The 22,208-nt window shown below is 37.0% G+C and overlaps 2 protein-coding genes across 3 annotated transcripts in view; one reads left to right on the plus strand and one right to left on the minus strand.

The window, feature by feature from the left end:
- The window catches only part of NSMCE2 (NSE2 (MMS21) homolog, SMC5-SMC6 complex SUMO ligase), a 243,427-nt gene extending 230,292 nt beyond the window's left edge, over positions 1 to 13,135 (minus strand). The window contains exons 1-2 of the mRNA XM_070942023.1: positions 13,048 to 13,135; positions 6,923 to 7,069 (exon numbers count right to left, since the gene is read on the minus strand). Coding sequence (XP_070798124.1) covers positions 6,923 to 7,055 — 133 coding nt within the window. The 5' untranslated portion in view covers positions 7,056 to 7,069; positions 13,048 to 13,135. The remainder of the gene's footprint in view (positions 1 to 6,922; positions 7,070 to 13,047) is intronic.
- Positions 13,136 to 13,255: 120 nt separating this feature from the next.
- The window catches only part of WASHC5 (WASH complex subunit 5), a 41,936-nt gene continuing 32,983 nt past the window's right edge, over positions 13,256 to 22,208 (plus strand). The window contains exons 1-7 of one of the 2 annotated variants that reach the window (XM_070940332.1): positions 13,256 to 13,463; positions 14,886 to 15,167; positions 15,303 to 15,448; positions 17,116 to 17,200; positions 17,482 to 17,582; positions 19,974 to 20,163; positions 20,259 to 20,411. In XM_070940332.1, the coding sequence (XP_070796433.1) occupies positions 14,982 to 15,167; positions 15,303 to 15,448; positions 17,116 to 17,200; positions 17,482 to 17,582; positions 19,974 to 20,163; positions 20,259 to 20,411 (861 nt within the window). In that variant the 5' untranslated portion in view covers positions 13,256 to 13,463; positions 14,886 to 14,981. Of the gene's footprint in view, positions 13,464 to 14,885; positions 15,168 to 15,302; positions 15,449 to 17,115; positions 17,201 to 17,481; positions 17,583 to 19,973; positions 20,164 to 20,258; positions 20,412 to 22,208 lie in introns of those variants that run through there. The other variant, XM_070940334.1, reaches the window with a different exon arrangement.

Consider the following 22,208-nt stretch of genomic DNA (forward strand, 5'->3'; position numbering starts at 1 on the left):
AGGTACCTCAAATGCCCTAATTTACAGAATGTGTCCAAAATTCAGGAACCATCAATCCCATGGAATTGAAATTTGGCAAATTTCATAAAACATTTTATGGCATAATTATAATTTAAAAGTTTATGACATAATGCAAAACGCCCCAAAACATTTGCAGGGCTGATATTTGACTGTGCCATACAGTTCAACATGGGCTACTTTCAAGGCAGATACTGAACATCTCTGAATGTATCTCAACTTTTCCAGTGAAGGTAGCACATATTATTGAAGGCACTGAAGAATCTGGTAAGGAAATACCGGTATCTCTGAAAGGGTGACCCACAGGGCCCATGGGTTGTCTAGTTTTCTCCTCAAATTGACTGTGTTCAATGAAATCAACTGAAATACTTCACCTTCCTCAATCTAAGCCTTGGATGGAAAATCCCAAATTTTGATAGGAAATGGCCATAGGGACGCAGTGGCTCAGTGGCTAAGGTCGGCAGTTCAATGGTTCGAATCCCTAGTGCCGTGTAATGGGGTGAGTTTCTGTTCTTGTCCCAGCTTCTGCCAACCTAGCCGTTCGAAAGCATGTAAAAAATGCAAGTAGAAAAATAGGGACCACCTTTGGTCGGAAGGTAACAGCGTTCCATGCGCCTTTGGTGTTTAGTCTTGCTGGCCATATGACCATGGAAATTATCATCAGACAGTGCTGGCTCTTCAGCTTTGAAACGGAGATGAGCACCACCCCCTTGAGCCGGGAATGATTAGCACATATGTGCGAGGGGAACCTTTACCTTTATACCTTTTAATGAAATCAACTGAAATCCTTCACCTTCCTCAATCTAAACCTTGGATGGAAAATCCCAAATTTTGATAGGAGATGGCCACTGTATTCCATTCAGGTAGCTTTCGAGGAGCGACACTGGAGGCAAATTCATACTCTAAAAGAGATAATTGTGGCTTATGGGTCCCCAGGTAATGGTTGAGGAAAAAAAACATCACAATTTCCCAAGTGTTAGTTGGAAAACTGATTTTTATTTAAAAAAAAAAATTACAAACAAGTCAAATGAAGTAACTTCCAACTTTGTGAGAAAGAAACCCCCCCTTTCTTTAACCTTTGCAAGAGACATTTCCAAACAAGGAAATTGATACAAGGGGGAAACCCTGATATGTAAAGCCTGGCCACTTTCTCCAGTCCAGACAATGTCAGGTTAACAACATAACGAAAGCTTTTTGAGGAATAATGACAAGGCAAGCAGAGAATAAAGATGTTACTGCAATACTGGACTTGTGAACTGTGCCCCCACCCCCGCAAAAACAGTATGTGTAGGGAGAACTTTCCAGTCTTTTCTGAATTTTCAACTCCTTCCTTAGGTCAACTCGATTCAGCTGACTCATGGTTTGTAGACATGACTGAAGGATCAGCCCCACAAATCTCTGCTCTAGGGATTATTTTTTAAAATGTTGCTTCTCTTAAAAAACAAATCACTTTTTTAAAAGGAACTATCGAAGGAAGGGCCTTGGTAGTACAGTGGTCTAAAGCACCCTGTTATTAAGACCAGCTGCCTGCAATTACTGCAGGTTCGAATCTCGCCAGGCTCAAGGTTGACTCAGCCTTCCATCCTTTCTAAGGTAGGTAAATTGAGGACCCAGTTTGTGGGGGCAATAAGCTGACTTTGTATAAATATACAAAAGGATGAAGGCTATTGCTTAGCGCATTGTAAGCCGCCCTGAGTTTCCGGAGAAGGGTGGCATATAAATCAAATTAAAAACAAACAAACAAAAAAAAACTATGTGGGCCACTGGGGAAAATGTTTAAAATCCCTAACAGGCATAATTTTGGATTTTCAAGTAGTCAGTAGAATAAAGTTCCATGACCCTCAGATACTTGCCAGAGTTTGAAAAAGCAAGATTTTAAAACATTTAGACGGAATAACAAAGGAATGGACTCAGTAGGGATTTGGGATTATCTTTCCATTAAGGTGAGATGGGAAATGCATTGTGACCAAAGAATAACAAAATAACACGAGTTGGAAGGGACCTTGGAGGTCTTCTAGTCAAACCCCCTTCTCAGGCAGGAAACCCTATACCATTTCAGAGAAATGGTTGTCCAATCTCTTCTTAAAAACCTCCGACGTTGGAGCACCCACAACTTTTGGAGACAGATTAATTGTTCTCACTGACAGGAAATTTTTCCTTAGTTGATTCTCTCCTTGATTAGTTTCCATCTATTTCTTCTTGTCCTGCCTTCAGGTATTTTGGAGAATAGGTTGACTCCTTCTTTGTGGCAGCCCTTTAGACATTGGAAGACTGTTATCATGTCACCCCTAGTCCTTCTTTTCTTTTCTTTTTTTTATTTTAAAAAACAAACTTTATTGAATTTAAAAATATTAACAAGAAAAAAAAAGAGAAAATATACAGATTTTCTCACTCATAAAATTTACATTTTCAATCCACAGTTACACTAACATACTAAATACATGTGATTATATAAACACATATATACAAATATACAAACAGTGACTTATTTACCTATTCTATCTATCTGACGGTGCTTTTTTTTTTAATTATTACTTGCATTTCCCCTAATTCTTATCTTTACCCTTTTTTTTCCTTTGGTTTATCCACTTATACCATCTATTCCATACTATAAAATATTTTGAGTCTTCTTTGTCTTTTAATTCTAGAGTTTATTTATCCATTTCTGCGCATGTGTAGATTTTTTGAATTACTTCCTGATCTGTTGGCATACGATCTGTTTTCCACAGTTGTGCTATAGCCAGTCTGGCCACCATAATTATGTGTAGTGTCAAGTATTTTATGTCTTTTCTAATATTCCTTTTTATCATGCCTAATAAGAAAACTTCTGGTTCTAATTTAATTTCTTGATCTATTATTTCTACTATCCATGTTTTTATTTTTTTCCAATATTTCTTTATTTCTGGGCAAAGCCACAAACATTCCTTCTTTTCATTAAGCTAGAGATACCCAATTCTTGCAATAGTTCTTTGTATGTTTTAGCCTCCAGCTCCCTAATTGTTTTGTTGTTTCTAGAGTCTCAGCACTAGGATAAACACTATTTTAACCACTTAGCTTTCTATAGTTAAACAGTAGAATTTTTTTTAAAAAAAAATTAATACAAGGAGGGAGGATTTTAGAGAATTTTTCCGGGTCTTCCCACTCCTGGTCCAATCCCTTAACCACTACAAACTATTGGCTCTCACCACACTCCTACATATCTTTTTGTATTAGTTGGTTGCCCTTGCATATTTATGTTTGAGATTGGTGTCCTTGAAGCACAAGATCATTCGTAGCCAAAATACTTTCAAAATCGGCCCTCATATCATTGTTTGGTTCTTGTCTCCCTTCCTCTAAGAAAAAATAGGACCTGTCTCCAGACAGAGGCTCCTATAAGCAGGACTCTGGTGGATCTATATTATAAAGCTTGATGATGTCCAATGTTTCTATACTTGTCACAACGATGCCATATTGATAACCAAAATATCAAACTATTAACTGCTTTTGATACAAACAGCCTTTTTTTTTTGTTAACAACTGGACAGCTTTTTCTCATTCAGCCTCTTCAGATCTACCGAACTATATTTCCCATATTTCCTAACCAGGTGCATAAGTTGGGAATCTCAAAACCTCTTAAAAATCAGGTAGAAAAAAGTGGCCTTGGTGATTTGGATTTGTTAAAAAAGGATTCCTTAACCAAATATAGATGTTTGTGTGAAAAGTGACAGGTTTTTCATATTCTTAGGGACTAATTAATGGTAAAATTACTTGGTTGGTGTAGATTTCAACTCTGTATCACAAAAGGCCTATTTATACAAAGGAATTTAGTTAATTTGGGGAAGACAGAGGAGACCTGTTAAAGAATTTGAACAGTCCAGAGACTGACAGAAGCATGAGAAAGAAACTCAAAATAACCCCATGTTGATCTTGTTCAGTATAAAATGCAACACAGAGAAACTTGGATAGGCTTCATAGAATCTATTATTATATCTTACATGCCTGTGCTAAATGTCCTGCAGTTCCCTAGTATTGATATGCAAAAGGACAGTTCCCGAAATATCTGCGGGATCTATTTTGTGACCTGGCCAACTTTCTAGAGCTAACAATTTATAATTATTTTATTTAACCCCCTACACTGTTTTTATGAGTGACTTTGAACAAAATTGTAATAATTCAGCATGTAAATTGTCAGGCAAACCTGCAAAAAAATTTAAATATCATTATCCATTTTTATACCTTGAAAGCAGCTTCAGCTATACTGAACAGCCCTACCAAGAAGGACTTAATAGCACAAGGCAAATGAGAGGAAATCACTGTTTCCCCATCACTGGCATGCCATCACTTCATGCCATCATTGGCATGAAGATTGAGAATCCCAGTAGGCAATGCCAAGCAAGAAAATGTGACATTCCCAGTACAGAAAAGCATGCTAAAATCTTGACTTAAATTTATTCTAAAAGACGAGTTTGATCTGTTAATTCTTACAGTGGAGTTCTTTGTTCATGCCTTCTTTAAGACATGGTCCTAAATCCTCTTGCCTTTCAATACTAGGAACCTGCAGAACATTTAGCAGAAGTATGACCACAAATAACTTCATGAGTTATGCAATATGAAGTCTCTGCTGCCATCTCATGGTATGCTCTTTCCATAGTTGTTCAAAGGACAATACTTCATCCACGATATTAAACTACAAATCCCAACACCACCTAGGGAATAATAGAATAGAATTCTTTATTGGCCAAGTGTGATTGGACACACAAGGAATTTGTCTTTGGTGCATAAGCTCTCAGTGTACATAAAAAGACAAGATACACTCGTCAAGAATCTCAAGGCACAACACCCAGTGACAGTCATACAGTACAATAAGCAATCAAATCATACTAGGAAACAATCAATATCAATATAAATCGCAAGGATATAAGCAACAAGTTACAGTCATGCAGTCACAAGTGGGAGGATAATTGTAAAAGAATTGTGAATTATCTGGGAGATGTAGAGAGAAAGCTTTGAGAGGCAGTAGAGTGCATTGGTTAGGGACATGAATCTTGACAAAACATACTCTTATTCAGCTTCCTACTTCACCATAAAAATTGCAGAATGACTTTGGGCCAATCATTCTCTTGTCAGCCCAAACTATTTTGCAGGGCTGTGGTGGTGGAGATAAGCAGGGCACAAACGTAATAAATGAATATTCAACTACAGAATTAGAAGGGATTTCAAGCCACCCAATTCAACTCCCAAATCTGTGCAGATTTGCCAAGTGAACCCAATTGAACCCTCTTTTTGATCCAGTGAATATTTATGGTTAAACTGATCTTATGGTTACGATATTATCTCAAGTATTATAAAAATAAATAACAACAGATAATCTTAAATCTTGGCATTAGATCAGTTAAATTTTGGTATGTTTAGCCAATAGAAGAGACAACTGGGGAGATCTGAAAACAGCCTTCAAAAATCTGAAGTGTAGTTGCATAAAAGAGGGTGTGGGCATTGCCCCAGAGAAGAGGACTAGAACTAATAGATGAAAATTAAGAAGGATTTCCAGAATTTGGAACAAGATGTTGAACATTTGGGCTGAATCACAATTTTTATCCTAACATGGCCTTCTTCAGGTCAAGTATAATTCTGCCTATCTGGCCTAAACTTCAAGAGGAAGTCTACTAGAGTCCTGTTTCCATGTGATCTAAGTGGGGTATGATTTGAAAGAAAGGTATTTTGATAGCAGTCCCAAAACATGCTTTCCACTACCAAACCCAGGGCTGCAACTTTCCTCTCTTAAAACCATTTTATTTCAGTGAGCATGTGGGCTATATACATCTATCAGAATGTAGTAGGGTTAGTTATTTTATTGCCCTTTTTGAATGCAGTTAATTAATATGTTGTTCTTCTCTTTTTATTACATAGCCTACCACCTTTTGGATTAAGGTACTTTACAAATATTGTAAAATAAATAAGAATAAATAAACCTGAGTGCCCCACAACTATGCCTCCTATCCACAAAGGCAAGCAACTGCACTCCGTGTTGAATTACAGCCATCTTCTGGAAAAACACAAATATTTTTGCTTCTGGTAAAGTCAGAAAAGGAGATGATCAAAGGTCTTAGTTTCCCCAACTCTCCAAGTTTTCTGAACTTTCATCTGGCAACATGTACCCCCAAAACTGGGCTACTGATACAAGGAGATGCCAACTCACTTTCAAAGATGGCATTTGCCCCTTACCTAAATGCCACTGAACACTCTGGAGATGGCATCACACAATTTGTAGCTCACTGTTTTCCCCCACTATCGGTAGTTGCAACCACATCTATAAAAAGCAGTTTAGCACCTGGAAAGGACATATTGATTCTCTGAGCCCAGATGCTGGAAAGAAATCGAAAAAGCAAGGATCTTATGAAGGTCTTAGAATTCAGGCTGCAAGGGAGAACAGCCCATCCTCAAAACTCCTATTGCAAATCAGAAATTTTGTTTGTTATGCTGCATGGTAGCCAAGCTAAGAGCCTTGATAGTACAGGGGTTTAGTGCACCCTGTTATTAACACAGCTGCCTGCAATTTCTGCTGGTTCGAATCTCTCCAAGGCTCAAGGTTGACTCAGCCTTCCATCCTTTCTAAGGTAGGTGAAATGAGGACCCAGTTTATGGGGGCAATAAGCTGACTTTGTATAAAATATACAAAAGAATGAAGGCTATTGCTTAACACATTGTAAGCCGCCCTGAGTCTCCGGAGAAGGGCGGCATATAAATCAAATTAAAAAAAAAAAAAAAAAAAAGCTCAAGCTGACAGAAAATCAGCTGACATAGCTAAATGTCCATGTTGGGTCACACAATGGAAGAACGGGGCTGAAGCCTATGTGGCAGGATCCCAAGACACCTTGAAAGTTTTGAAAAACAAGCAAGAAGAATAGATCCCAAAACTTGAACTCACTGTGATTTTCCACAAGATCAAGGGCCACATTTGTGGTTACATCCATGCCAGTGTTTATATAGGTCTTGCAGGTTTTCAGAGAAGTCAGACATGTGTCCACACCACTAAGGGAAATCAATGGACGTCCAGACATTCTGATCAAGTCCCCTAAAAAAACAAACAATGGTTATCACTACAATTTTTATTATTCTATGACATGCATGTGACCCATCTGGTTTTTTTTAATGTGGTTTAAACAGAAAGCAGGCTTCAAAATGGTATCAGCCAATAAATAAAATAATACAATTTTCATAGCCTTTAAAAAAAATAACTGTCTTATCCATCTCAATCTATTTTGGAAGGAATAAGAACCTGCAATCAGTGTCCATCTTAAGGACAAGCCTTTTCTTAGACCAATTCAAAAATCACAAAAACAAGCAGTCAACATCCTCCTACCAAATGAAAGTTTACATGAAAGACACAGAATATTATTTGATGTGGAACAGATTTTATGAGTGGTTAAGAGACGAGAGGTAGAAATTAGAGGAAGAAAGACTACGAATGTTTGTATTAACAATAGAGAAGGTTTATAATTACACTCATTATAATTAACAAAAATGTAAATAAGCCAATATAAAAAGAAACTTAGTTAAAATTATTTGCTTATATTATTACTACTATTCTCAGTACATGCGTTATTACATTATTATTGTTATTAGTTCATGTGTTAATATTTATTACTATTTTCCAGTTGACCTTTTTTTTTCTTTCTGTCTTGTAAATGGTATACCCTGACAATACACTGTATTCAAAAATGTTTATGAATAAAATAATGATAATAATAATAATAATAATGACCAAATCTTTAAAAAAAAGTTTACATGTTCATCTAGCAGATGGAGGAGCAACATGCACATGTGACATTAATTTGTTGATTGAATTTATATGGCTGCCCATCTCACTGAAAGCGACTCTGTGCTGGTACCATAATCTATATAAATATATAAAAGCAATCTTATAAATATGTAAAAAAATCAGTGTCATAAAATTAAATATTATTATTAAATTATATTATTTATATTATATTAAATTATATTATTTATATTATATTAAATTATATTATTTATATTATATTATATTACATTATATTATTTATATTATACTAAATTATATTATTAATATTTAAAATTTAAATATTATTAAAATAATGTCCAAATTCCAGGCATGAAGAAAGTGAGTATATCCATCTCAGTGATAGAGCCATCTCTCCGGGTCTCATGAGGCCCAGGCCTGGTGATATAACACCATTTATTATATCACCGATGAAATTTCTCCACATGAGGTTGGATCATGCACAATATATACACTTTATTAAACATGTAGTCACTTAATATATTAGCTGGGTATAGTAGGTGTGGTATAGCAGGCATATAGAGTAATCACATTGGCTTTAAGTCAACCACCCATTCACATATTCTTTCAACGCCTTTCAACTTCTGCTATTATTTCATTTTAATTGGGAGATTTGTTTCATTTTAAAAAGTGGTGTAATGGCTTTTAATAAATATGGGGTGTTTTTCTCCTCCTAAGCCACACATGCTATGAAAAACCTTTCATCTCACTAGCAGAATAATAAAATATACATAAGAAAATAAATAAAAATAATGAACACAGTCTTTTGCAAATAATGGAAGAAGATGATTTAAATCCTCTAAAATATATTTGGTGAGCAGTTTTAAACATAAAAAATGTAAACTGAATGTTAAATTAGGCTTTCTCGAAAAGAAAATGTATGCATGGTTTTGCCTTAAACAAGGAGAGAGAAAAATTAATTCTTGGCTATACAGCTGAAAAATCCTTTAATTTAGACTCAACTACTACAACCAAAGGAATACATTCACATAATTTTCTTGGCAATAATATGGAAATAGTTTCATTCTTTTCCCAGTAAGTTTTTAACTTCCTGGTTTTCTTTCTGTCCCAGGATTTCTCAATGTTCTCCCATTCAAAACCTGGATGAAAACAGGCCAGAAATAAACCCATCCTGCTATTTCATTGTATTTTATGTACTACATGTTATAAATATGTACTACATGAATATAAATATTCATGTAGAATATTGTAAACGAACAAGTCACAACAGCTGTTTGGCCAAGTAGCAACTGAGCAGAAATGGCCCGTTTTGCCTCAAATCTTCAAATTTTAATTCCACCAGGGAGGATCTGTAAGCTCTAATACTAAAGTTAAGGAGCAAAGTGTAAAAAAAAATGGGCCAAAATTGAATATAAAGAAGACCAAACTTTAGAACCAGCCTTAGACAGGCGAAGGCCCACCTCCTCAGGCCCACCAGGTGTTAGTTGCCTGACAGAGATGGCCCTTGTCTTTCTTGACAGATCTGAGAGGATGAGCAGATCAAACCAGGACAAGGCAGTCCCCCAAATAATGTACAGTAGTTACCATGCCATAAAGGGTTTTAGGGACCAAAATCTTAAATTAGACCCAGATTGGCAACCTATGCACCTCTGGGAGCAGAGGTGTTATTAACATGTGCCGTTTGGAAGCACTTATAATTGCCGACACCACTGCATTTTGCGCAAGCTGAAGCTAGGGGATACTCTTCAAGGGCAGCCCCATGTAGCCCGCACTGCAGTAATCCAATCAGAGGGTGACTAAAGCATGAGTATCAGGCCTCACTGGCACGTAACGCAAACCTGTGTAAAAGCTCTCCTAGCACAACTGAATGCTTTCACCTTGAGAGAAAACAGCTAAAAATGCACACGTTTGTTAGATGCTTTTACTGAGGTAAATAACTTCTGAAAACTTTGTGCCAAAGTAGCAGTCAAAACCTTAGCATCTCTATTTAGCAAGGTTGAGAAGAGTCGCTTCGAAACGAGATAATAGAATAAATAGAATAGAATAGAATAGAATAGAATAGAATAGAATAGAATAGAATAGAATAGAATAGAATAGAATAGAATAGAATAGAATTTTTTATTGGCCAAGTGTGATTGGACACACAAGGAATTTGTCTTGGTGCATATGCTCTCAGTGTACATGAAAGAAAAGATACGTTCATCAAGAATCATAAGGTACAACACTTAATGATAGTCATGGGGTACAAATAAGCAATCAGGAAACAATATCAATATAAATCATAAGGATACAAGCAACAAAATTACAGTCATACAGTCATAAGTGGGAGGAGGTGGGTGGTGGGAACGATGAGAAGATTAATAGTTGTGCAGCCTTAGTGAATAGTTTGACAGTGTTGAGGGAATTATTTGTTTAGCAGAGTGATGGCATTCGGGAAAAAACTATTCTTGTGTCTAGTTGTTCTGGTGTGCAGTGCTCACAATTACAGGCATATACAGATAGTCCTCAACTTACGATCACAATTGAGCCCCAAATTTATGTTGCTAAGTGAAAAATTTGTTAAGTGAGTTTTGCCCCATTTTACGACTTTTCTTGCCACACTGGTTAAGTGAATCACTGCAGTTGTTAAATTAGTAACATGGTTGTTAAATGAATCTGGTTTCCCCATTGACTTGGCTTGTCAGAAGGTGGCAAAAGGTGATCACGTGACCCCAGGACATTGCAACCATCGTAAATGTGAGTCAGTTGCCAAGCATCGAAATGTAAATCTCATGACCATGGGATTGCTGCAATGGTCATAAGTGTGAAAAATGGTCATAAGTCACTTTTTTCAGTGTCGTAGTAACTTTGAACTGTCACTAAGCTAACTGTTGTAAGTCAAGGACTACCTGTACATTTAATAATAATAATAACATCCAACCCTAACTTGGGCAATTCTAGATTTAGGATTTTATAGGAGTACAAGTGCCATTTTTACTGTTGCTGTAAGCATACCATGATGTTATTGCTCTCATATAATTTTAACTGCAGCTAATTTTTTACTTGTTCATTCTGACTGTTTGTTTCATCATTGGTTAGTTTATGGAAAATACTGACATATCAGATACCACACTAAGCTATGTTTGTGAAGGGTCAGGACTTAGTTTCTATAGCAACAATGAGTCCAACAGATGTCACTGCAATTTAGCAGGACCTGTATATTTAAACAATGACACCCTAAGCCCTGATCTAACTATTGCTTACTGAATAAGTCTCACCAGGTGGCAGCATTCGATTAATCTTGCACGCTATGCATGATATAGCCAGATTATGTCAGCTTTACCAGGTAGACTATACCGGGAATAGGGCTACATAAGGTAATTCAATTATTGTAAGACTTACATTAAGACAATCATGCAAGTCTGAAAGTACAAGTCTCCCACCATCTATTTTATATTCTGAAATACTAGGAAGGGTTTCTTCTTGCTCCACCCACGATATAACTGTGGGCTATGCTCTCTCTTATCTTTAATGAAAATAAGGACTAGGAGTGACATGATAGCAATGTTCCAATATCTCAGGGTTTGCTACAAAGAAGAGGGAGTCAAGCTATCCTCCAAAGAACCTGAGCGCAAGACAAGAAACTATGGATGGAAGCTAATCAAGGAGAGAAGCAACCTAGAACTAAGGAGATATTTCCTGACAGAACAATTAATCACTGGAACAACTTGCCTCCAGAAGTTGTGAATGCTCCAACACTGGAAGTTTTTAAGAAGAGATTGGACTACCATCTGTCTGAAATGATATAAGGTTTCCTGCCTAAGCAGGGTTGGACTTCCAAGGTCCCTTCCAACTCAACTCTTCTGTTCCTTCCCTTCCCTTCTATTCCTTTTTGAAATTATTCCTATTATCTAACCATTCCTCAGACAGCATCAGTCTCCCAAGGTCATTCTCACATAGGGTTAGACCACCAAAAAAATTCCCCTAGGCTAGACTCCAGAACTATCTCAGACGATGGTAAGCACCAGCAACTTCGCACTGTTCTTGAGATGCTACACCAGTGTGTACACAAGATCGCTTAAAATTGAGATCTTTTCTTTCCCACCTGTTGAATGAAGCACAATAATGTACCTGGGATTCACATCATGCTAAACCAGAGATTTGATTGGCAATCATGCCAAACCAAAACCAAATACCGTATGTTTCAGCACCAGAAATGAACCTAGCTATGGGGTCCACTTTTATAATACCTGGATATAGACCTGAGATTGTGGCTTCTCATAAATGTCTATTTCATTCGTCTTTAACCCAGAATGCCGGCTTGATCCCATATAGCTCTTGAATGATTATGAATTATTCTTACTGGGACGTAGCAGCATGCTTATGTTTTCTTTGCTTGGCCAACGACAAAACAAGGACTTGATTGTGTGGTTAAAGAAAAAAAAAAACACTTGCCAACAAACTTGATTGCAGAAAATATGACTTCAGTAACAGAGTGGTCAATGCCTGGAATGCACTACCTGACTCTGTAGTTTCTTCCCCAAACCCCCAAAACTTTAAACTGTCTACTGTTGACCTCACCCCATTCCTAAGAGATCTGTAAGGGGCGTGCATAAGTGCACCAGCGTGCTTACCGTCCCTGTCCTAATATTCCTTTTTACTCTTACTCTTTTCATGTATTCAAATTATGTTTATACTTTTACGTGTTATCTTATATATGCTTGACATATAAATCGAACCAATCAATCAATCAATCAATAAATAATAAATGCTTGACAAATAAACTTATGATTATGATTATGAAAAGTAAAAATAACAATTTGGAAAGCCGAGGTGAGCTAGAACTCAACCAAACACATCAGGGAACCTGTTGAAAAGCGAGATATAAATCAATTTTATTTTTTCAAACTAGGCAACTTTCAGTTGTGTGGACTTCAACTCCCAGATTTCCACACAGCAGCATCTTTTCAGAAATGAAACCTCTCTCTCTCTCTCCCCGCTTTCTTTCCATTAAAAAAAAAAAAAAACTTGGCTCCGTTCGCACAATACGCCTAAAACCATGACTGCATCCACACACAGTCAGAAAAGCTCCCCAAGTTTGCACGGAAGCCGAGTCCTGGGCAAAGGCAGCCCTTTTGCTAGCTGGGGGAATGGAAAAGCATTCGTGTGAATGCAAGAAACGGGTTCATCCGGGACGCGGATCGAGCACGGGTGTTGGATGCAATTATTTCTCCAGCGGTTACTCTAAGCATCCCTTTCCCCCCCACACACACACACCCCACACCCCACCTTACCTGTTTCCTCGGGGAAGGGGAAAAAGACCCTCTTTATTTTCTCTTATTTTGAATCTTCGCTCAGATGCTTTGCAAGAGAAGGCGGGACCGACTCGGAAGGGCGGCGAGGCTTCTCATACGCCGGCGCCTGTTCACATGATCGCGCAAACCCTCATGTGACATAAAATGAAGGGAAGGTCTCCCGGCCCTGCCTAGTCTTGATGGCCGTTTGCAGCCTGGCATAGGTTTCCAGCTCGGTTTCTTCTCTTTGCTGGCTGTTTTTCGCCTTGCACTCAACTTTACACCCGTTCTGACGAGCTGCGTGCACCCCGCAGGGTCCTGACCTGACTCGCGGGTCTGCTACAAGGGGAGCCAAAGAGAAAGACGTCTCCGTCCATCTCTTCTTCTTCCTCTCTGCAGGAAGAGGGGAGGAGAAAGTAAGTCCTGTACGGAAAATTTGTTAATTCATGATCAAATATTGAGTGTTATTCTCGGTAATGCCATAATACCGAAGCGCAGTTCGATGCCTCTTGGGGGAGAAAAATGTATTTATTTATTAAATTTATACAGCTGCCCGTCTCACATATGGGAGTTTGGGCAGTGTGCAGGGTTTAGCTAAGAAAAACCAAGCAATCGATACAATTGAGAAGCAGAAGCGTTAATCGGTCACTTTTTTTATTACAAGCCAGAATTAAAAAAAATTAAAACATTAAAATAAAAGGCAACAGAACAGAACAAGACATAATAGTACATTACAGTTTAGTGAAGTCATCCATGGGCCGTCAAAGTCTGCCTAATTTAATAATATAACACAGTTTAGCTACATTCAAAGCATTAAAATGCAATTAAAAGCAGTTTAAAAAGCTATAAAAAGAACTATAAGCGTGAGTGTTTATAATTCTGCCTGGCCTTTAATAAAGGGCCTAATCAATAATGTTAATTAAATTAAATTAGTTGTTAATTAAACATGGAAGGCAAAGTCATTTTGGGGCCCAGTGGTAGATTCCCCAGCTCAGTTGTCATTGTCAGTCTGGCCTACTTTACAAGTGTGCTGTGATCTCCAAGAGTGAAAATGTGGAACATAAATATCAGCTTAAAAGAGAAGTTTTAAAATGATAGCAAGGAAGCTGAATCGCCTAACTGATGTCCACTTGTGCAAAAGAAATTCCTGAGTTCATAGACAACATTTTTATTCATTTTAAAGATGTTTATACTGAAAATGGGAATTTGTTTTCCTCTCCTGTTGAAAACAATTGCAATTCACCCTGACCATCCAATTGTTTTTTAATCAGAATGGTTTTCAAATTCAAAATTATGTGGCTACTCTTAATTCTTTAAAAACTCGGCATATTGCCAAAATGTTTCTAGCTTCCTGCTCTGATTCATTTTCATGAAAGCTGCATGTTTTTGTGAAAGTAAGTCACATGAGAGCATAATGGTTTTTTTTTTTTTTAATTATGTAGCATTTGGTTTCTCCAAGATATATTAGCCTGGCACCTGAAGGTTCTATTTGACTTCATCAATAATCTCATTTTAATAATTCTATTCATTATTAATGATTGTATTAAGCAGACATTTTGTGTTATACCATCACTCAACATAGGAATATAACACAGGAATGTTTCTGGTTTTGTAACAAGAAAATCTGGATAAATCTTTAAATCCTTGTCACAAACTGCGGTATCCTGAGGTCTACATTTATTTCCAAATAGAACTTTTAAATTATCTTCTGCAGTAAAAATGCTGTTGCAAAATTCAACCTTCAGTTTGAAATAATAATAATAATAATAATAATAATAAAATTGTAGGATGAAAAAACAACATTAAAATGTTCTTTCTGTGGTTAATGACTTTTTCAGGAATGTAATGGAGGAATTGCAAAGGATTTTTCTTTAGATAATTTTGACGACTATATAAACCTGCACTGAAAAAATACTACCTTCTTCCTCTTCGCCATGTTGGACTTCTTAGCGGAAAATAATCATTGTGGACAAGCCGTTCTTCGGATTGTGTCTTGTGGAAATGCTATCATTGCTGAATTGCTGAGACTGTCTGAGTTTGTCCCGCCTGTATTCCGCCTCAAAGACAAAGCCGATCAACAAAAATATGGAGATATCATATTTGATTTCAGCTACTTCAAAGTAAGAATTGTGCTGTACTGAAGCATTCTTTAAAGTTAATTTCAGTTTTGCCAGATGCTAATGAATGAAGTATTAAATGATTAGTGTTCTATCCCAAACATACTAATTCTGTTCCTGATTTTCCCCCCATTTTAGGGGCCTGAATTGTGTGAAGGGAAGCTAGAAGCCAAACCTGAACTGCAAGATTTAGATGATGAATTTCGTGAAAACAACATAGAAATTTTGACCAGATTTTATTTGGCTTTCCAAAGTGTTCATAAATATATTGTTGATTTAAACAGGTAAGCAATTGAACATGCAATTGAAATAGCAGCAACTCATTTGGAACAGAATTTGTATTACAGCCAAGGAAATAGCGTGGAATTATGTGAAATATCATTAAGTCATTGTTGCTTAGATTTCAGATTTTTTCAGAACACAACAGAAACACAGCAGAATTCCACACACATACAACACTCAGAATTTGTAAATATGAATTCACTCATATTTGGAGCAAAATGTTTGAGACAGAATATTTTAAAAATTGGGGAAGAAGATGGCATGATCTCAGATTAATTGTCCAGGATTACCAGACATGATATATTTATCAGATTTGAAACGTGAATTAAGTAAATAATCAAATTAGGGGAAAAAGGTATAAGAGAATGTATGCAGATGCCATTTCAGAGTTTTCTTCAATGTTTCTGTTATATGATAGACCTAATAAGATACTGATGTAAAAATGTGACATTAAATTTTGACATTAGTAAGTCTTTTTTTAACTTGTAATATACTTTAGTACAGGTAATCTTCAATTTAACAACTGCAATGGAGTCTGGAATTTCTGTTGTAAGTCATGATGGTCATAAATTGAGGCACCCATATGACTGGAATTGATTTTATGACTTTTTTAGGGCACTCTTTAATCAAACACCATAGTTGTGGAAACAAATCAATGTTCCAATGGATATTTTTTAATTGGAAGTCAAAAACGCTAAAAAAACCCCCATAAATTGTTATGTTACTATGCAACACTGCAATTACCATATTTTTCGGTGTATAAGACGCCCAATCAGCTGTTCCCAGAGATGAATTTTAGCAATAGGTTTGTTGGTTGTGAACTCTGTGCCTTGCTTTTTTTCCAGCTTCTGAAACTTCTGAAACTCTGTTTCAGCAAAAACTATTTTTTCTGCCTCTGAAAGCCTCTGAAACAGAGGCTCTGTTTCAGAGGGTTTTTTTCTGAAGCTTCCTTTCAGAGGCTTTTTTTTCTGAAGCTCTGTTCGGAGGCTTTTTTTCTGAAGCTTCATTTCTGAGGCTTTTTTCAGCCTCTGAAACCTCCGTTTGAGAGGCTGGGCGGAGCTACATTTGGAGTATAAGACGCACCCAGATTTTCACCCTCTTTTTGGGGGGAAAAAGGTGCATCTTATACTCATTTTAACACATTATAACTACTCTCATAACGCAGTTAGGTGACCATGGGGATGTGCGCAGCCATCAAAACTCCAGAACTGTGTCATAAGTAGCTTTTGAAGGTGTCTGTTGTATTCTGTTGTATTACTTCAAACAGTTGCTAAACGAATGATCATTAAGTGAGGACTACCTGTAAAGAGAAAGACACTGTATCAAGGAATGATTTAAATACTGTGTGATTAAGAGACACTTCTCCCAAGATAGTTTGATAGTGATCAACAATTCTTAACATGCCATATAACTAAATAAAATTCATGGAGATCCTTTGGATATAAAGCCATAAATGACAGCCAAATAATGAGTTTTATAGCTCTTCCTTCTCTTCGACTGCATCAGCTTTTTATTCTTTTGGATGCAAAGGAACTTTGGAAAGAATTTATGTCAAAGGGTTTGGAAGCCCAATTAAAGAAGGGAATAAATCTGTATATAAACAGGAGTTTTTGCTAACATCCACCTCTGCAGAAGATTTATATTTATATTTCATTCTTATTGTTTCTAGATACCTGGATGATCTCAATGAAGGCATTTATATTCAGCAAACTCTGGAAACAGTGCTGCTGAATGAGGATGGAAAACAGCTATTGGTAAATTTACTCTAACCATGTAGCAATATTTATTTACTGTATTTTGTTCTTTAGATATTTTAATCTTTTCACCTCCTGGTTTCTAACCTGATGCCTTCACCACTACACCAAACTGCTTTCACTGAAGAATTAGAAAATTGTTATTAAACACATCACAAAATTTCTATGATGGAGAACACTGTAATAAATGAGTTTGATGTAACAGGAAATCACACACTTTGCTTAATATCCTTGCAGTTTTAACTATGAATTTCTCTGTCTGTCTGTCTTGTTTGCTGCAGTGTGAAGCCCTTTATTTGTATGGTGTCATGCTCCTTGTCATTGATCAGAAAATTGAAGGCGAAGTCCGGGAGAGAATGCTGGTTTCCTATTATCGATACAGGTATAATATCTCTGATTCAGGATATGATCAATTGGCTATTTTGTGGCTGATTATTTCATTCAAACTCAACCATTACATTAGTGGCCAAAATTGGAAACCTTTTTGGGAAAAGTGTATTTTTGAGGTTTGATGGCTAATAACACCACTTTTTTTTTTTTGGAGATTCAAAATAATCATATTCCACTGCTGGAATGGCCTGGGAATAGCCCAGACCTTAAACCCAATTGAAAATCTATGGAGCCGACTAAAGAAACTTGTTAGTCAGAAGCGACCCAGCAATAGGAGCCTGGTGGCGCGGCAGACTAAAGCACTGTTATTAACAGTTATTAACATCAGCTGCCTGCAATTACTGCAAGTTCAAATCTCACCAGGCTCAAGGTTGACTCAGCCTTCCATCCTTTCTAAGGTAGGTAAAATGAGGGCCCAGATTGTGGGGGCAATAAGCTGACTTTGTATAAAAATATACAAAAGTATGAAGGCTATTGCTTAACGCATTGTAAGCCGCCCTGAGTCTCCGGAGAAGGGCGGCATATAAATCAAATTAAAAATAAATAAATAAAACCCAGTTAATAAAAGCAATCATTCAATCTTGGTTTCACATTATAACAGCTGCAGAACTAAAAGACTTGGTTCACTCCATGGGAAGACGTTGTAAGGCCGTAATTCATGCTAAAGGTTACCCAACTAAGTATTAACTGACATGGTGATAATATTTGTATATCTCATTTTTTCTATGGCGATCATTTTTGTATGTCTCGTTTTTTCTATATGTTTCACTTTTCTTCTTTCTACTGTAACTGCTATTCTAATAGCAAATCCTTCATAAAAGTTATTGCATTACATTCTTGATTAAATTATCTTTCCATTGCTATATAATTTTATGGTACTACTCCAAAAAAAAGTGATGTCATTAGCTAGTTTTAGAAAATACACTTTTCCCAAAAGGTTTCCACAATTTTGGCCACTACTGTATATTGATTGCATCAATATACTTGTTTTAAGAAACATTTGCAACGCCTTTAAAGGAAAGTCTCTCTCCAATGTTTCTCAACTTTCAAAGATTTAAAATGTGTGAACTTCATCTCCCAGAATTCCCCAGCTAGCATGGCTGGCAGGGAAATTCTGGAGTTCACTCATCTTAAAGTTGCCACTTTCTCATTGATGCCATTGATTGCAAAATTGAGCCAGTCTTTCTGACCTGGGAAGATAAGTAGAGTCTGGTCTGGCTAGTGCTTCCATGAAAGACATTCAGGAAATACCAGGGCTCAAAGCCAAACTGAGAATTTGAAAAAAAATATCCTGGAACAAGAGAGAAAAACTGTTTTCATATTGCTACCAAAAAACGGATTAGGATGTACCTATGAAATCAAAGGATTTTCAAATTTATCCTTTTTACTGTACTGGTAATTCTCAATTTACAATTGTAATGGAGCCCACAATTTTGGTCTTAAGTTGTGACGGTCAGAAAGTGGGTCCCCATGTGACTGAATCTGATTTTTATTATCTTTTTTGTAGTGGCCATTAAGCAAATGCCGTAGCCATTAATGAACAATTGTTCAACATGGGGCAATTTTTGCTGGAAGCTGGAAGTAGAATAGAATAGAATAACAGAGTTGGAAGGGACCTTGGAGGTCTTTTAGTCCAACCCCTTGCCCAGGCAGGAAATCCTACACCACTTCAGACAAATGGTTATCCAACTTCTTCTTAAAAATTTCTAGTGTTGGAGCATTCACAACTTCTGCAGGCAGGTTGTTCCACTTATTAATTGTTCTAACTGTCAGGAAATTTCTCCTTAGTTCTAAATTGCTTCTCTCCTTGATTAGTTTCTACCCTTTGCGTCTTGTTCTACCTTCAAGTGCTTTGAAGAATAGTTTGACTCCCTCTTCTTTGTGGCAGCCCCTGAGATATTGGAACACTCTATCATGTTTCCCCTAGTCCTTCTTTTCACTAAACTAGACATACCCAGTTCCTGCAACCCTTCTTCATATGTTTTAGCCTCCAGTCCCCTAATCATCTTTGTTGCTCTTCTCTGTACTCTTTCTAGAGTCTCAACATCTTTTTTACATCGTGGCGACCAAAACTGAATGCAATATTCCAAGTGTGGCCTTACCAAGGCATTCTAAAGTAAATGCTAGTTTCTTTCAAAAATATTTTAGATTGTGGGCACAGCAAATGGCTGTAAATGTAAGCTGTTTGCCAAGCACCTAAAATGCAATCATGTGACTGCAAGGTGGGAGTGGATGTCGGAACTCTAAATTCGGGTCATAAGTAGCTTTTTCAGGATCCATCATAATTTTGCACAGTCGCTAAATGACCGGTCATAAGTCAAGGACTACTTGTACTTTGATAAGATCCTCCATTGGTGACGTGTGCGTGTCATGTCCCATCCAGTGCTGCTCGCTCTGCTGACTCCAATATGGATGATATATGTAAGCTGCTTCGGAGCACAGGGTATTCGAGTCAAATTGGAGCAAAAAGGCCCGCAAACTATCCCGAGAGTTACTTCAGCAGGGTGCCCATCAACAAAATATTCATCAGCATGGTGATTGGCCGCTTGAGGTCAGATGATATCTACAACCAGGTAAGTTAGGCTGGAAAAAGGCCCAGGGTAGAGGAAGAAGTAGGAAAATAGCCAGCAGGCTCATAAGGTGCCCTTTCACTCTGTTCCCTTCTCAGGTTTCTGCATATCCACTGCCAGAACATCGTAGCACAGCTCTGGCGACCCAGGCAGCCATGTTGTACGTGACACTTTACTTCGACCCCTCCATCCTTCACACCCAACAAGCAAAGATGAGAGAAATAGTAGATAAATATTTTCCAGACAACTGGGTAAATATATTGTTAATGCTGCTATTAATGATTGAGTTGCCTCAGCATCTCACATCCTGGACATAAACTGTTTCACCTCCTCCCCTCGGGACGCTGCTGTAGGGCATTGCATGCCAAAACAGGGACAGATTTTTTCCCTCCTGCCAACACACTGCTAAACACTTAATCCTCACAGTATTGTCTGATAAGTATTTATATTTACCCATGTAGTATGGCTATATTATTATCTTATTATCTTCTTTACTACTACTCTTATTGATACGATGGTGATGATTCTGTTGTTTTTCATGTACACTGAAAACTTCTGCACCAGACAAATTCCTTGTGTGTTTAATCACGCTTGGCCAAATAAAGCTATTCTATTCCATTCCATTCCATTCCATTATTATATATTCTATTCTATTCTATTCTATTCTATTCTACTCTACATATTATATTATATTATATTATATTATATTATATTATATTATATTATATTTATTATATTATATTATATTTATTATATTATATTATATATAAGCTCCATGGCTTAGGGCCGGGGTACTTACGGGACCGCCTTCTGCCACCAATTGCCTCCCACCGGCCAGTTCGCTCCCACAGAGAGGGCCTCCTCAGGGTGCCGTCGGCCAGACAACGTCGGCTGGCGACCCCCAGCGGGAGAGCCTTCTCTGTGGTGGCACCTACCCTCTGGAACAATCTACCCCCAGAGATACGAGTGATCTCCGGACTTTTCATCTGGCCCTAAAAAACCTATTTTTTCAGTTAGCTGGGCTGTCCTGATTTTATGGTTGGTTTTAAAATTTGATATGGATTTTAATTGAAATGTTTTAAATTACGGGTCAAATTTATTTAATTATTTTAAATCTATTTTAACTTTTGTGTATAAATGTTTTTTATCTTGGCTGTTCACCGCCCTGAGTCCGAAAGGAGAAGGGCGGTATAGAAATCTGTAAAAATAAATAAATAAATAAATATTATATTATTATATTGTATTGTATTATATTATATTATATTATATTATATTATATTATATTATATTATATTATATTATATTATATTATATTATATTATATTATATTATATTATATTATACTTTACATTACATTACATTTACATTACATTACATTACATTTACATTTACATTTACATTACATTACATTATAAATTTCAGGGATGCTCAAATTAAGACACATAAGGTCATCCGGCCAATGCTGCCGTTGCATCCCTGAGTCTTGATGTCTGATCTAAGTGTATGACAATGCTGTTTGTGTGGTAATTTTTCCTCATTTGCCGACCCCACTCCCAAGGCTGCCCATAAGTTTTCGCTTCATTGTCATTTCAGATCCTTGGTGTGAATACAAGAGAGCCAGGCAAAGCCAGTGAGGACAATTCCATTCTCCCCTTTACCCATTCAGAATCCAGGTCTAGAGATCTGAGAGTCCACTGGGCCTTTTACATTTAATTAATTCTGGGATTGTTGCAGTTTTGAACCAGTTAAGTTTTCCCACTATAGTTAGACCAAGCACCCTTGTTCTCTATTAAACTTAAAATTTTGCCTGCCAGAGAGCCACTAAGCTGTCTCCACAACCATGGCTAACTGGCCACATAATCACAGATAACTGTCTTCACAATCATGGATAGCCATAGCCATAGCCATAACTAAACTTAAAACCGTGTCCAGCATTGATTTTCCACTAGTTTTAAAATGATATCTGCCAGAGAGCCACTAAACTGCCTCCACAACCATGGCTAATCACATCCACAACCATAACTAGTCACACCCCCAACCATGGCTAA

Source organism: Pituophis catenifer, unplaced genomic scaffold (genome assembly GCF_029215685.1).
Source record: "Pituophis catenifer annectens isolate HBS135680 unplaced genomic scaffold, rPitCat1.0.hap2 SCAF_3, whole genome shotgun sequence".
In the NCBI taxonomy this organism is placed as follows: domain Eukaryota; kingdom Metazoa; phylum Chordata; class Lepidosauria; order Squamata; family Colubridae; genus Pituophis; species Pituophis catenifer.